The 16,525-nt window shown below is 53.0% G+C and overlaps 1 protein-coding gene across 3 annotated transcripts in view; it reads left to right on the forward strand.

The window, feature by feature from the left end:
• Positions 1-16,525, forward strand: part of LDB3 (LIM domain binding 3) — a 60,442-nt gene that overhangs the window by 33,663 nt on the left and 10,254 nt on the right. For 2 of the 3 annotated variants that reach the window (XM_029201159.1, XM_029201160.1), the window contains 5 exons: positions 2,947-3,129; positions 6,270-6,412; positions 11,698-12,112; positions 13,301-13,481; positions 14,097-14,217. In XM_029201159.1, coding sequence (XP_029056992.1) covers positions 2,947-3,129; positions 6,270-6,412; positions 11,698-12,112; positions 13,301-13,481; positions 14,097-14,217 — 1,043 coding nt within the window. The remainder of the gene's footprint in view (positions 1-2,946; positions 3,130-6,269; positions 6,413-11,697; positions 12,113-13,300; positions 13,482-14,096; positions 14,218-16,525) is intronic. The other variant, XM_029201158.1, reaches the window with a different exon arrangement.

The following is a 16,525-nucleotide window of genomic DNA, read 5'->3' on the forward strand; positions in this document are numbered from 1 at the left end:
AAGCCAGGGTCTAGTAAGTTCTCTGCAGTGCTTGCTTTCTGAGACACCCCCCCCCTCCTTGGGATTTCTGGGGGCTCAGGGAACTTCAGGCAGGAACTGACCTGGAAAAGAACCCAAGATCCTTCAGGATGCTCTTCAATGCCACTCCTACCTCCTCTAGGCCCTGGTTGCTTGGTGTCTGCAGACAGCGGTCCTAGATAGGATACCCCTCAGCCAGAACCCCAAGCAGCAGGCTCACGTGCATGTCCTTGGTCCTGCCCTATGGTAGATGATGAGTTTTCCTAGGGTCACATCCAGCCCCAACTTCACCCCACAGAATCCAGGGTTGACATGGAGCTATGCCTGGGGAGAGCCGCAGGTAAGCTGGTCTGACAGGGAATTGGAGCACAGGGGACAGGCAAAGCCAGTTTCCTATTTGCCCTGCAGAATACTTTCCCCAGCCTGGGTATTTTCATCACTGCTGTCCTCAATTCCCAGAAGCCCACTGGAAGCATGTGGCCGTGTCAGGGAGAAACAGATAAAGGAGAGGGGTGTCCTCTGTCAGGCGGAGCCTTCCCAGGCCATACGTGTCCATGCCATGGGGCTCTGAGCAGCCAGTTCAGCAGTATGGTGTCAGGACCTGCAACTGTTTCTCTGAGGCGGCCGCTTCACAGGCATGGCTTCCAGAAGCCAGGTTCTTTCATGAAGGGTGAGGAAGTGGCCTCATGGAAGGGCCAGGGCTGGGTACCACCACAGGCCTAAGAGCTGGGCTGTCCAAGGCTTCCTCTCTGAACCACTAAGCTGGGAAAGAGCTGCACAGGGCATGGCCACTGCCCTTGTCCACCATGGATGCTTCCTATGCAGTCACAGAGAAGAATGGTGCGCCCTCCCCTGAGGCAGTCAGCTCAGCCTTGCCTCTTCTCCAGTCCTCTTCTTCCCTGACCCTCTCGTGCTATTTCATGCCTTTCTCTACCATACACTTCACTGGATGGAGGCGAGCACGTCGTGATGCTTTGGTCAATAGCTCATGGCCCCCTGGCATCCCTACCTGGGACAGACCTTTGTAGTACCTTGGTACTCAAAGTGTGGTCCACGGACCAGCAGCATCAGCATCACCTGAAAGCTTGTCAGAAATGTAGACTCTCAGCCCCACCCCATACCTACTGGGCCAGAAGCTGCATTTTAACAAGATTCCCAGGCGATTTGCCTGCATGTTAAAGTCTGAGAAGTGCGTAGTGGTTAGCGGCCACGCCTGTCTCTGCCAGTTGGTAGCAGTGTGATGTTTTAGCAGAGATTCAATCTTTCTGGGCCTCAGGTTCCTCATCTGTAAAATGAGGATCTTGATACCAATCGCCCAGTGAGGTTGAAAGGATCAAATGGAGTAACGGGGTGCCGCTCATACAGCTGTTTAGTGCAAGGCCTGGCATATGGTAAGCACTCAGAGAGGGAAGAGGATTATTCTAATTATTTCAAATAAGAATAGAGCCTTTTGTTGGGGAAAGATTCTACTTGACTGATTGCATGAAGAAGGTTCTTTGTTCCTGTATGAGGGACCACTTGAGGTACTAGGTAAGGCTTCAAATCCACATGCCTCAGTCAGAGCCTGCTGTCACTACCGAAAAGTTCTAGGAGCTCGAGCAATTCAATTCTCTCAGTCTCCATTCCTTCACTTATTAAAAAGAATTGATAATACCCACACCAGAGGGTTTTTGTGAGGATTAAAGACATAGGCCTGGCACATAGTAGGAGGTCAATAATTGAATTTCATAGCATAAGGAAAATCATTTCCACCTATAGGAGTTGCGGTATCCTGTCGCCATTGTAACAAGTACAGACATATCTTAGTCCAACAAACCATGTACATTTCTTTGCTTCCCTATAATTTAATTTTTATTCCCTCCCTCATTTCACAGGTGGCCGAAATCTAATCTCATCGACCCAGGCTCTGATGCTCCTCTTGTCTGGGGTGGTTTTGGGAAAGAGGGGCTTGCAGAATGCCAAGGAGGGTGGGGTGGGGAGTCTGGGCACCTGGTCCTTGATCATGGTCCACCTGTGCTGGCATCTGCTGGGGTATCTCCATCCGTCTGGTCACACTGGTCCACACTGGCAGAGCAGTCACCTCTCATGTTCCCAAATACAGGGACTTTCAGATGTGCAGGCGCTCAGGGCCACGTCTGTGTCCCTCTCAGCTGTGTGGGAAACTGTCTACAACCCCTAGGCCACAGGATGGCCTACAGGTCTTTGGGCTGCCTCAGGCCTGCCTGCCCCTTCACCATGGGCCTAGGCATAGGGGACCCTGGGGTCCTGCCACTTCCCCAGGGTTTGCCCAGAAAACGGGCACAGCTGCCTCTATTCTCGAATCCCTCACGCCACGTCGCCCCCTTTCTGGTCCAGATGACCTTGATCTGTCCGGCATGGTAGCTTTCACCCATCTTCCAAATGTATCATCAGTGCCCTGAGTGCTTCGCAGCCTAAAGCCCAGGCTGTCACAACTTCAGAGCTTAAGCCCTTGACAACAAAATACCTTACCTCTGCTTTTTTCATTATATCATCCCTTCTCAAAGGCAAAGCGTGCCTCTGACTAAATGAGGAAGGGTGAAAGAAAGGAAAACAGGAGGGAGGAGAAACCTTGGTTGATAATTTAGACTACTTTTTGACCGCACTGTTTTTATAGTACACGTTGAGAAAGACAAATTAGGAAGTACACAAAAATGGGAGGCAGGGGAATCTCACTAGGCTTGAAAATATTTTTGACGTTACTGTGATCTCCCTGTGGTCTGAGCCCTTCCGTCTTGGGGTCCTGGGTGGGGGTATTCTTTCCCTGAGCCTGGGGACAGGACTTCTGGAAGATCCTGCTCTGTTGGCAGTAAGGCTGGTACCTTCCGCCCAGCCTGCCTCTTCTGCAGCCACCGCCCCCCAGCAGAGGGGCGTCCTTGACCTGTTGTCTTTCTCGGTCCGCCTCGTCAGCACCCCCATTGAGCATGCTCCAGTGTGCACCAGCCAGGCCACCACCCCGCTGCTGCCCGCTTCTGCCCAGCCGCCTGCTGCTGCCTCTCCCAGCGCAGCCTCGCCACCCCTGGCCACAGCCGCTGCCCATGCTGCCACCGCCTCTGCCGCAGCCCCTGCCTCAAGCCCTGAGGACAGTCCAAGGTAACTGGCCCACAGGTGCCAGCCCTGGCTGCGGGGAAGGGAGGCAGGAAAGGCCTCCCCCAGGTCCATCTGTTGGCAGCTGTGTTGGGTCCTCAGAAAGGTCCATCCAAAGCGGTTAGGACCCCAGGGCCCTGGGGACGCCAAGGCTCTGCACTGCTTGGTGCTGAGAGTGGAGGGGAAACTGGAGGTGCATTTCAGGGAAGCTCACTGGGACGTGTCACCCTGCCCCAGGGGCACATGCTCTAGGGAGAAAGGTGAAAGTCACACACACACATACAAAGTTAAATAACGAAGGGAGACTGTGTGGAAAGTCCGTGTTCCTGGAGCTGGGATTACAGAGAAAGAAGGGAAATCAAGGAGGCCTCCGTGGAGGAGGCTGCGGTAACCCACTGAAGGCAGGTCAGATTTGGGCAGATATTTAGCAACTACCTTGCCTTCTTTTGATGGAGAAGCATGCTAACTCCAGAGGCGCCTGATGGAGTGGGATTTACATCTCTGCTCTACCACTTACTGCCTCTAACCTTCAGAAAGTGATGTAACTCCTCTGAACCTCAGTTTCCTCATCTGCTAAGGCATTAATGCAAAGCCTATTTTATAAGGTCAGGATAGAAAAAGTGTACATAAAACACCTAGCACATAATATGCTCTCAAGTATTGCAGGTTACTGCATTCCTGCCTGCCCTCATGGATACTCAGCCAAGTCGGGGGAGGGGTGTGTTGAAGGGTGTGTTGAAGGGTGTGGGGAGGCAGAGGGGGTGGGCTGGACAGGTCATTCTGGAGCAGCCAGGCAGTGTAACAGGCCAGGCAGGCCCAGCTCTTTCTGGGCTGTGTGGAGCTGCCAAGTTGGTGTTTGGGGTCAGAGCCAGCTTTCCCAGTCGCCACACTCCCCTCCCAGGGTTTTGCTGGAAAGAGACGGTTCTAGGTCAGGGTGCATAGTTCCCTGGTGTAGCCTGAGGCCCATGAAGGGTCGGCAAAGTGGCCTGTGTGCTGCGCCCCTACCCCCGGGCTCCACAGTGACCCAGGTGGTGCTGAGCCCAGCCTTTCCCCATCCCAACTCAAGCATCAAGGGTGAGCCTGGCCCAGGCTTCCAGTGCTCCTCATATCCCAGCTTCCTGGGGACATGTAGCAAGCTGCTTCCCTTCTGCACACCGGAATCTCTTCAGGTAATCTCTTCAGAATCTCTTCAGGCCTTGCTCCCTGCACAAAGAAGAAACCTTGAGAAGGATAAGATATATCCCTGCTGTCTAGTGAGAAGATGCCTCCCCAGTTTGAAGGGAGTCTTTAGATGCTGCGGCCCCGTGGATGGTCTAGCCTCATCCCTGGGGCCTCAGCCCTGTTCAAGGGCAAGCTCCAGCACCCGCTCCAGGCCTCCATGTCTGGGGGCCCTCGGGACTCCCTCAACAGGACAAACCCTTCCTCTACTTTGCCTTGCAAAGAGATGTGAGGCCTGGTTGGAGGCTGGAGAAGGACCTGGAGGGCTCCCTGCATCAGGCTGGAGCAGAGGGGGCCAGGGGACCACGCTCTGGGCCCAGCTACCTTCCCTCCTTGCACACGGGCTGGGATGGAGCTAGAGGGAGCCAATGGGAGACAAATGGACGCCCAACGTGGCCTCAGAATTCTTGCTGGGTATCTTAAGTCTCTGCTTGCGGCCCCAACACCAGTCTCTGCCAGAGGACCTGTAGTTCCTGGGATGCTGGGAAAGCATCCTCCACTGGTGGGAGAGTCTGGCCTTCTCCTGCCACAGTGGAAGCTGGGCACCTCTTGGACACGGCCTCTTTCTCTTCCACTGAGGCTCCTACTCCACTGGTCTTAACAGGGGTATATCAGAGAAGGGCAAGCCCAGGGAGGGGAAACAGTACCCTCATTCAGCCAGAAACACGGCAGCTTGGCGTGGCAAGCCCCCAGGTCTGGGACACTGGCTCTCTGAGACTCATTCTACCTCCAATTGTCTGGGACGTCACCACAGACCCTTCTGAATCTATTTAGGAGCCTGGCGGTGGGTTCTTAGCTCAGGGCAACCCACTCCCAGAGCCCTAGAGAAGAAGGTATTCCCTTATCCTGTGACTCTGCCCAAAGGCAGGCAGGAAGCCATGGGTGGGCAGGGGTCAGTATATTTTAAGGGGCTCACTACTCCAGCGCTCCCATCAATGCCCCATTTGCCCTAGGGGTGGTCATGTCATCCCCGTTAGGATGTGAAAGATGCAGGGAGAGACCAGGGACATGTTCTATAAGGTTTCATTAGTTGTAAATGAAAAAAAGAAGGGGGGGGGTTCACTGACTAATGGAATTGGGAAACACTGGATCAGACAAAGTTAAACAGACTGCTTAGCTGTAGGAGTTCTTGGAGCCTTTAGTTCTCTAGGAGGAGAGGCCAAGCACAGCATTTCCTGAGGGCAATGAACTGGAACTTTTTTGTTTTCCCATCTCTTTGGTCCCATGGTCCCTGGGTCACAAGTGGGAAAAGGCTGCTTTAAGCTTCTTGGCAGCTATTCCACTGGGAGGAGGGCAACAGGAATCCTGTATGGAAGAGGAGCCTCTAAGTGTGTGTAGGGGGGCCGGGGGGGGGGTCTCCTGGCCTCCCATGAGACCTCCCCAGAGCACTCTTGCCCAGAAACCTGAGACTCTGCTGCTCCCTCCAGCAACAATAGAAAGGGGGAGGGGGAGGAGGCCAGGTGGTCTGAGGCTGTGAGGTGCCCCAAAAGGTCAGGAGGTGGAGGGAGTAGGGTAGCTCTGAACATCTCCATCTCCCCTCTCTCCTTCCTCTGCCCCCTTCCCTGCCCCAGCCCCCATTCCACAGTCTCTACCCAGGGGTTGAAGGGTTTTCACTGCTCCTATCTGGCTGGTGCCTTTACTCCCTCTCTCCTAAGGCAGTGGCACCAGCAATGGGCTGTATTTCTCAAGGTGTCTCTGCTACTCTAACCAGACTCACCAAGACTCAGCACCCAAGGAGCAGCTTCCTCCCCCTGAGACCTCCATGGTCTTTCCTTCTCAGCCTCTGGCAGCTCCCCAGGGACATCTTTGTCAGGTTTCCTCCTGAGAGGCTCCTTAAAGATCTGGGAGCCAGCCTGCTGTGGCTCCAGGCCCCAGGGCCCGGGTGGGGCTGTCCTTCTGGCTGTTAACTCTTACCCCCTTGGTTCCAGGCCCCAGGCCTCTGCCTACAGTCCCACTGTGGCCACCTCTCCAGCACCTGCCGCCCATACATACAGCGAGGCCCCAGCTGCCCCTGCACCCAAGCCCCGGGTTGTCACCACTGCCAGTATCCGGCCTTCTGTCTACCAGCCAGGTGAGAGGCAGAGTGGGAAGGGAGGCTGTCTAGGCTGGGCGTGGGCTCCAGGGCTCAGCTCCAAAGCCACGTCCCCCTGAAGGATGGTGGTTATAGAGGCGCTGCTAATGAGGTTTCAGCCTTCCTTCCTCCAGTTGTGGGCCAGAATCCTATGGAAGCTGCCTCTGGTGCTGGGGAGACAGGTGGCCAGTGCCAGGCAGGGATGGGGCCTCCCAGCTCTTGGGAAGAGGACATTCCTGCCTGGGGATTTCCAGGCTCCAGGTGAGGAAGAGAGGGTTTAGAGGGGAGGGGCTTGTTCCTCCAGGAGTCTGGATCTGGCTCAAGGCAGAGGATAGGCAGCTGTAACAAAACTGCCACGGGCTTTGAACAGACCTATGGCATAATGTGATGCTGGGCAAACTGCTCACCTAGCTGGTCTTTGGTTTCTTCAGCTGGGACAGGCTAACTAGAGGCATGGAGAGCACATGTGACAGGTGGGAGAGTGGCCCACACAGGGTCTCCAGGTGGCTGGCCTCACTGGCTGGCTGTTCCATCGCTCTGGTCCCCATTCTCATCACTGCGGGGACGAGGGCTCAGCCTCTGTCTTCCCTTTTCCTAGGCAAAGTTGGGCCTCTCCCCAGAGCTCCAGGGCGGTTCTCAGGCTGGCTTAGACCCCTCCTTCCCCTGCATGCCCCTGCTCAGTGAACTTAAGGGAAGATAAGACAGGGACTGAGGCAGGAAGCACCTTGCTTGGGGGAGTTGACTTGATGTGTAGGGCAGAGGAGCCACAACCAGCCCTCTGTTCTATAAGTATACTCTGACATTAGTGCTGAGTGTGTAGACGTGGCTTTAGCATCAGACTCCGGTGCCAGGCTCCGCTCTGCTATCTAAGGCAAAGTACTTCATCTCCCAGGCCTGTATTTCCTCGTTTAAAAAATAGGCATATTATGTACACCTGGTGCTCTGGGGATGAAATGAAGCACCCAGCACAGTGCTTGGCACACAGGAGGTGCCCTTCTCTGTCTCTTCAGAAGCAAGAACACAAAGTTCTGAGGTTAAAAGTCCACAGGATTAGGAAGCAATTTGCAGCGGGCTGCTGTGGTGAAAAATCTCCTATGGAGGTAGAGGAAGCAGCTGCTCTGCGGAGATGGGGGGCACAGGAGGGAGGGTGATAAGGAGTTGGGAGGAGCAGCGGCGGATGGAGGGGGCGCAGGGAGAGTATTTCCGCCCGGGTGCGGGCTCCGGTCCCAGGCAGGTCCTTCTGGGCATCTTCCGGGGCGGGCCCTGGGTTTCGGCTCCCCCGCCCCGGCCGCCGGCTCTTCTCTGCAGGCCCGCCAGGGGGCGGCACGGCTCCGGGGGCGCGCACCGCCAGGCCCCAGACTGGCGTCTGTCTCCTCCTCCTTCCGGCACTGGAGCCCGGGGCGGGGCGAGACGTGCTGGAGCCCTGGAGCTGCCGGCCTCTGCTGAGTTCCCAGGCCTTGCAGACGTTAACTCATTCCTGCCCGGAGGGAAGGAGGCCGCCGGGCGGCGCGCGCCTGAGCAGGCCTGCCTCTGCCCCCTCTCCTGAGGGTGGGGTCCCAGGGAGGCTGGCAGGTGGTGTGGGGAGAAACGAGGATCGTGGACCCGGGACCCTCCCCTCCTCTCCACCGCCGACCCCGGGCCCGGGGAGAGCGGGGAGCCCGCGTGCCGTCCGAGCTGCAGCTCCCCGCGAGGGCTCCTCCGGGTCCAGAGTGGAGTTCGCAGCCCAGATCTTATCGCCTGCACCGAGGCTGGGTGGCCGCTCCCCGGAGCACCTGGGGCCCGGGAGAGGGCCGTGGGCAGGGGGCCCCCCACTTCCACCCCGACCCGCACCCCCGCGGGGGCTGTGCGCTCGCAGGAGCCGGGCCCGACCTGGAGTGAGTCAGAAATCACCTTGTTTAATTACACCATTCCCGAGCTAACGAGTGCGATAGGGGCTTTTGAACTTGCCAATTAGAGATGAAATATCACCTTCTAATTTGGACGGGCTTTATTCCGTCAAGCAGAAATAGCAACAGCCCAGGGCTCGCAGATGGGATATCAAGTCTCTCTCCTGGCACGTCGGGGATGGTGGGGCCAGCCAGGCTGAAGGGCGCAGAGGGAACGGAACTGGGAAGCAGCTGCTCCTCACCGGGGACCTGATGGCTGAGGGAAGCTGCCGGCCTGTGCCTCGAAGAAGGGAAGGGCCCTAGCTCTGGGAGGGTGTAGTCTTGGGCAAGGAAGCAGCCCACCCGGGGCCCAGATGCCAGGTGCCTCTGACATGCTGAGACCTTCGTGTGGTGGGGATTTAGAAAAGGGGGGTGGATCATGGAGTCTGGAAGGCCTTCCGAGGAGGGAAGAGAATGGCTGCCAGGCAAAGGGAATAGGGTTAGTGTTGCTGGAGGGAAGCTGGAAGTGGGCAAGGGCCCGATTTGGAAGGGGCGTGCTAAACCTTGTTTTGCAGCCTAGGGAGTGGTTAAGCAGGGAATCTGGAGTTGAGACCCGCTGCCTGAGTGCCAGTTTCAGCTCGGCGTTTCTTAAATTCTCCAAGCCTCAACTCCTCTTCTATAAAATGGACTTGAAAGTACTATCTGCCTCATTGGATTGCAGCGAGTATTACGTGAAATAGTGCACGTAAGGGCCCTGGCATGTGGAAGCGGTCAGTACCCGGTAACCATTGTTCTGATTAGGACAGCGCCGTCCAATAACAATACATTTCCTAGTAGCCACACTTGTTAAAAGGAAGCAGGTGAAATTAATTTTAATATATTTTATTTAACTCAGTATATTCAAAATATCATTTCAATGAACAATCAATATAAGATTATTAGTGAGATATTTTACTTTCTTTTCTTGTACTAAGTCTTTAAGAATTGGTGTGTATTTTATATTTATAGCATGTTTCAGTTTGGACTAGCCGCATTTCAAGTGCTTAATGGCCACATAGGGCTATGTATTGGATAACACAGGATTAGGGCTTTCATTCTTAATCCCTTTTAGCAGAGATTCCCCCCCCCACACTTTACAAAAAAAAAAAGGAAATAAGATCTTGCACAGAACCCCATTATTCAGAGAGGGCTGAAGCTGCTCTAGCATTTTGAGACCCTCTGTTCCAGGCACTTGGGAGCTATGCAAGCTTGTTAGGGAGGGCGACAACACCTCAAATATGGGCTTCACAGGTTTACTAGTGCATGCAACATGTCACTCCAGTAGGTCCCCACCCTGTGAGGCAGACAGGGATGTCACACCTACCACCACTGATGACTAGACTCAGTCCCAGGTTACTGACTTCAGGGGTGCCACATCTCCCACCGCCTACATCCCACAGTCTCCCTGGGCTGGTTTCTCTCAGGTGACCATCAAGCTGTGAGATGAGCTGACAGTTCATCTGGACCATGAGACCCAGGAGTCACTCTCCTCACCATCTTCACTAACATTTAATGACACATACACAGTGCCAGGTACAAGGCTAAGCCTTTATAGTTCTTATCTCCCATCATCCTTATAACAACCCTGTGAGGTACTAAGAATTATTATAGCCATTTTTAGACGAGGAAATTTGGGCCTAGAGACGTTAAGGAACTTGCCCAAGGACACACAGCCAGGATGTTGTAGAGCTGGGACCTGAACCCAGGGTTCTTGATGGCTGTGCTACATGCCAGACCATGCAGCCTCCTCCAGGTTGATAGGTACTCCTCCATAATGTGGTGCACCCAAATCTTCTGGAACTTGGACTCATGTTTTTTACAGAGGCAGCTTGGGGTGATAGAAAGAATGATTTTGGAAATTCACTCTGCCACTTACTAGCTCTGTCTGAGCCTCAGTGACCTCAACTGTAAAAGGGATTAATCCAGATGACCTGTTATGTGCCTAGCCTACCCTCTTAGTAAGTGGGAAGAAGATTTCCTTATGGAGAAAGTTTTACCTTTGGAAGCCAGTGTCACTCCCAGGATGGCTCTAGGGCAGGGCTGGGGAGGGTTTTACCCCTTCTGTTTTCAACAACACAGGCCGGGTCCCTATCCGTTCCCAGCACGGGGGTTTCCATGTCACCCACCTCTGAAGGGCCAATCATATGGGAGTAGAAGGTATGGGGTTGGAGCAGCAGGCTACAGGCCACCTAAGGTAATCTAGGGGAACCAGGTGGGGAGAGACCAAAGGCCAGGCCGGGAACTTTAGCCCTGAGAATGTCCTTCCTTTCCAGGCTGGAGCCTGATGGGGGCTGCCTCAGCATCTATCAGCACAGTCCATTCACCAGGCCAGACTCAGGAATGGGGAGGGAGGCTGCCCCGACACGCTTCCTGGGGTAGGGGGAATGAGGCCTCTTTCCAGAGGAACAGACTGTAAGCTGAGGTGAGGCTTCTGGAACCTCCCTCCCTAGGAGGGGAAGCTGGTGAGACCATGTGTGCTGGACACAGCTGGGTCTGCCCCGGCTGGCTTTACAATGGGAGGCAGCAAAACTTAGAAACCTGGACTTTGAGGGCCCAGGCCTCGGAGGGCTTTGGGTGAGCAGCTGCTATGCTCCTTTGTGTTGCCGCCCTAAATCAGTTTCCACCAAGGTGATGAGGGGGAGCATGTGTCCCACAGAGGCAGCCACAGGCTGAGGGAGCAGCTACACCTAGGCTGTGTCACCCCAGCATCTCTGCCCAGCTTCCCTCCGAATACTGCCTTCAAGACCCACCACCCAAATGAAACCAAAATGGAATTTCCCCCCAGTACAAATCAAGCCAAGCTGTTTTTCAAGAAAACGATTGTAGCTAAACCTGAAACCTGAACCTGAAAACCTAACTGTCCCGTCATCTGCTTTGTCCCAAAGGCTGGACTTGGTCCAGTTCAGCAAACGCTTGTGATTGAGGCATTTCAGATGTCAAATCACTGGTCAGAGTGCAAACAAAGGCATCTTCCAGTCAAGGCCAAGCTGACCCACTCCCACCCTCTTCCTGGCCCAGGGGATCCAGATATGAGCCGGGCCCGGCCACCCCTGCCCCCGTCCCTGTCTCCTGCAGGCCTCTGGCAGCCAAGGCCTGGCAGAGCCGCACCCCGCACAGCTGCAGGTATTTATAGCTCTGTCCCTTCCCAGCCCTGTCCAAGCTCCCGAGGGCTCTGCTCCGACGGCTGTTTATCTCCCTTGGCTCCCTGCTGCAACTTCAAATCGAGGCCATCAAGAAGTTGAGGGACGCGTCTCCTGTAAAAACTGGCATTGTGCTGCTCTCATATTAAAGTTGTCTTTTCCAGTTCTCTGGCTGGGGGCGGGGGAAGCTCGGAGAAATGAATTCCTGACACATTTTTCTTTGGGTATTTTTGGCTTGCAGTGCCTGCATCTACCTACAGCCCATCCCCAGGGGCCAATTACAGTCCAGCCCCCTACACCTCCTCCCCTGCCCCCGCCTACACCCCTTCCCCTGCCCCCGCCTACTCCCCCTCCCCAGCACCAGCCTATACCCCCTCCCCAGCCCCAAGCTATAATCCTGCACCCTACAGCGGGGGCCCTGTGGAGTCTGCCAGCCGTCCCCCATGGGTGACAGACGACAGCTTCTCTCAGAAGTTTGCCCCTGGCAAGAGCACCACCACTGTCAGCAAGCAAGGCCTGCCCCGAGGGGCCCCTGCCTACAACGCACCACCGGCTCCGCAGGTGTCCCCCCTTGCCAGGGGTACCGTGCAGAGGGCGGAGCGCTTCCCAGCCAGCAGCAGGACTCCACTCTGTGGCCACTGCAACAGCATCATCCGGTAAGGGCCAGCTGTGCCGCTGTGCTAGGGTACTGGGACGAGAGGGGGACGGGAGGGCAGATGTAGGGAGAAGGCCGCATGCAGGACAGCCTCAGGTCCCTCTGGCTTGCCATCTGGTCTGACCCTCTCTGAGCTTTGGCTTCCATACCTGCGTGATACCCACTTCCCTGGGGAGTTGGGAGGATTCCACGAGGTGAGTGGGTGAAGCTCCCAGCATGGTGCCTGTGCCAGCACCGCCCCCTTGGGCTAAGGCTGGGTTCTGGGAATTGCAGGTCTGGATGGTAGATTTATTGGGCCTGTTGCAAGCTGGCTGACAGTGCTAGTTTTGACCCAGCTTTCCTTCCTTTCGAGGTGCTCCTGGGTCTGTCCACAGACAAGCCCGTGCTGCTCAGGTCTTTGGTGGGCATCTGCCACACTAAAAGGAAAACAAGTCATTTCATGCTTAGAGGCCAAGGATCATGGGTGGTACTTGTTTGAATATAGTATGTTTATAGTATGTGCATATGTGTGTGTGTGGGGGGCTTGTGTATATGAAAAATACACTTTTATTTAAAAATAAAGTATCATTAGAAAAAATATACTCATTAGAGAAGAATTAGAAAATTCAGAAAAGTAAAAATTAAAACATGAAGCGTTTCTTCAGTCCCACTGTCTGACTACTAACCTGGAGCCAGGTTTGTGTCCCAGGTCTACCATACCAGCCCTAGAGCCTTGAACAACTTACTTAACATCCCTGTACCTCAGTTTCCTTATCTGAAAATGCGTATCATAATAGTACCTGCCTCATAGGGTTGTCGTGAGAATTAAACACGTTAAATAATGCAAATTTCTTCTTGAATGGTACCTGGCACAGAGTAAGCGCTTAATAAATGCTAGCCATTAGCACCGTCATCATTGCTCTTCTTACTACAATTATCAGTAGTCAACCTAATGGATATTCCATAACATACTTACCCAGTCCCCTGCTAGTGGATGTTCGAGTCGCTTCCCCATCTCTGTTTGTTGCAAGTGATGAAACAACATCTTTTTGCATGGAGCTTTATCTGAATTTCCTGTTATTTCACTAGAACAGTCACAGAAGTTATAGCGTTATAGGGTCAAAGTGTGAATATTGTTGAGCGTTTTGAAATATCTGGTCTTAAGCTTTGGGGGCTGCCTTAGAGGAGGTACTATTCTCTGCTTCCCCAGGGGCCCCTTTCTGGTAGCCATGGGCCGCTCTTGGCACCCAGAAGAGTTCAACTGTGCCTACTGCAAGACCTCCCTGGCAGACGTGTGCTTTGTGGAGGAGCAGAACAACGTTTACTGTGAGCGGTGTTATGAGCAGTTCTTTGCCCCGGTCTGTGCCAAGTGCAACACCAAAATCATGGGGGTAAGTGGGCTGCATTCCTCTCCTCTGACCCTTGTCTCTTTTCCAACCAATCTCTCCTCCTCCGCAAGGTTGTGGGGTCCTATTTGGAAGCCAAGAAGTTGCTGTGCTAACAGAGCAAGAACAACTCCATTTCTGTCCTAGAAGGGAGTTGGTTTGCCACCAATGAACTAGGGAGTAAATGAACTTGAAGCAAGAGATCCGTGGGCCACATCCCTGGCCACACAGCTTGCAGTGGTGGCAGAGCTTCTGCAAAGCAAGTTACTGCTTCATAGCCTGACCTCACCGTGCACCTGCATGTGGCTTTGACCCTCGATGCCCCTTTGGTAAAATGGCGATAACACATAGTACTTCCCTCCCAGGTTGGGTGGGAGGGTGAAGCATCACAGCTTATGGAAGCACACACAGAACCTGGCACCCAGCAAGTGCTGCACGAGTAGGAGCCTCTCCTCTGCCGCCCCTAGCCTTCTGCGGTGTGTCCAAGGCCCGCTTCTTGGGCTCTCCTGCCCTGCTCCCTGAAGGGATGCTCCGGCAGTGACCGGGGCTGGTGTGGAAGTTAAGCCTGCCTTCTTCTCCCTCCTGGACCTTTCTGTCCTGAGCTGAGGCTCTTTTCCCCAGGAAGTGATGCATGCCTTGAGACAGACGTGGCACACCACCTGCTTTGTCTGTGCAGCCTGCAAGAAGCCCTTCGGGAACAGCCTCTTCCACATGGAAGATGGGGAGCCCTACTGTGAGAAAGGTAGGACCTCTGTGCTGTGGGGAGGCCCCACAGTCTGGGAGAAAGGGGTAGGAGTTCCCTTTCACACACGTTCAATCTGTGCTGTTTTCCCTGCACCAAATATGTGGACCACAAGTCGGCATCTTGTGACCGCTTAGGAAACCTTGCAGATGATTTTGATCTGAAGACCACAAGGTCTAGTCTGAAAAAGCTTTGGCGCCGGCCTTTGTCCTAGGTTCTGTTCCAGGCTCCTGTTTCAGGCTGGCTTTGTAACCCTGATTGAGTTACTAAACTTCTCTGAGCCTCACTCTCCCCATCTGTAAGAGGGGGAGATCAACACCTGCCTCCCAGAGTTGTGGTGAGGATTAAACCAAAGAAACTTCGGAACTAGTCAAGTACATGCAGGTCCCCTCCCAGCTCCTGTGATGTTTACCAGACTTTGATGTTCCTTCAGCGTCCAGCCAACTCCCTGTCTGAATTCGGAGTTTCTCTGTTCTCCCCATACGCTATATGTTATAACTTGGAGTCAATTACGGTAAATTCTGAAGATAAAGCCATCTGTTAGAGTTGGGCATCCTGGCTAACTAACCATTCAGTCACTCACACATTCACACACTCATTTATTCATAGCCTGCCTCTTTCAGATAAGGATTTGAGGCAGGTTCCAACAAAGGTGACAAAAACATGAAAGTTAAGACAATAGAACTAGCAAAGCAGCACCAAGAAGAAGAGGGAAAAGGAAACATGCTGATTATGAAGAATAACAGAGCTGCACTGACTGGGTAGCAAATGTGAGAGCAAAAAGAGAAACACAGTAAGTTAGTTTACTTTAAAACCAGAAAGGAGAAAACATTCCAGTTCTTCAAGGGGAAAAGGAAAACAAAATTAAAAAATTTTTCCCCCTGACAATAAATTATAGAAGAAACTTCTTGGGTTCTGAGGTACTGGTGAATTCTCTTTCCAGCTCTGAGGCTCACTGAATGACTTTAAATAAGTCACTCAGTCATTCTGGCCTCAGAGTTCATATCGGTAAAAGGGAGAAGATAACACCTGTCTTTTCCCTTCTTAGGAGGAAATGGTGATGATTGGTAATTAATAAAAGTGCTGTGGTACCAATACAAATTGCTATTGTTAGTCGACTAAAAGCATTATAACTTTCATAATGTGTGATAAGCCACAATTTATGCGTGAGGCTTGTGAAAGAATGATAGATTAACACCATTACCAGTGCTCCTCTCCCTAGCACCCCCCCAAAAAAGATTTTCAAAAATGATGTTTTGATTAAGAAGACCCAGGAAAGGGATGGTCTACTGTTAAGAAAAGACAGCAAGGAAGCAGGTTTAGCCTCAGCCTTAGGCACCCTGAGAGACCCTGTCTGAAGGCCCACAGGGGCCTCTTCCAGGCTGTGTGACCATGGACAGGATGCTTGCCCTTTCTGAGTCTCTCCTTCTTCACTTAACTCTCAGAGGCTGTTGTGAGGATTAACTGAGATAATGGGTGCACAGCTCTGTAATGGCTCCGGGAGACCCACAGCTCTCCAAGGAGCACAGTTTGAAACTACTTCCTTAAGCGATGGGAGTCACTGTGATGTTTTAAGTAAAGAAATAACACAATTTAATTTTTATTTTGGAAAGAGCATTAGAAATTTAATATGCTTGTTGAATGTGATAAGGGTGATATTCTTATAAACAAAGTAAAGAAAGGAGAGCTAGATGATCCAATAGTGAGGTAAAGTCAAGCCTGTTGGTTAACCTGCCCTAGATAAAATATCAGAGTCAGCCCCTGTTCCCGTACCATGGGACACTGTGTTTGGTTCTGACCTTGTCTTTTTTTTTTTTTAATTATCGTGGGGGAAAAAATACACGTATAAAATTTACCATCCTAACGGTTTTTTTTTTTTTGGCTTTTCACTTTTTAGTTTATATTGGAGTATCACCAATTAACAATGTTGTGATAGTTTCTGGTGCACAGCAAAGGGACTCAGCCATACATATACATGTATCCATCCTAACCATTTTTTTTTTTTTTTTTTGCGGTACGCGGGCCTCTCACTGTTGTGGCCTCTCCCGTTGTGGAGCACAGGCTCCAGACGCGCAGGCTCAGCGGCCGTGGCTCACGGGCCCAGCCGCTCTGCGGCATGTGGGATCTTCCCGGACCGGGGCACGAACCTGTGTCCCCTGCATCGGCAGGCGGACTCTCAACCACTGCGCCACCAGGGAAGCCCCATCCTAACCATTTTTAAGTGTACAGTACAGTAGTGTTAAGTATATTCACACTGTTGATTGATCTGAAACAGATCTCCAGAATTTTTTCATCTTGCAAATATGAA

Source organism: Monodon monoceros, unplaced genomic scaffold (assembly GCF_005190385.1).
Source record: "Monodon monoceros isolate NGI ecotype Baffin Bay Population unplaced genomic scaffold, NGI_Narwhal_1 Super_Scaffold_4, whole genome shotgun sequence".
Lineage (NCBI taxonomy): Eukaryota > Metazoa > Chordata > Mammalia > Artiodactyla > Monodontidae > Monodon > Monodon monoceros.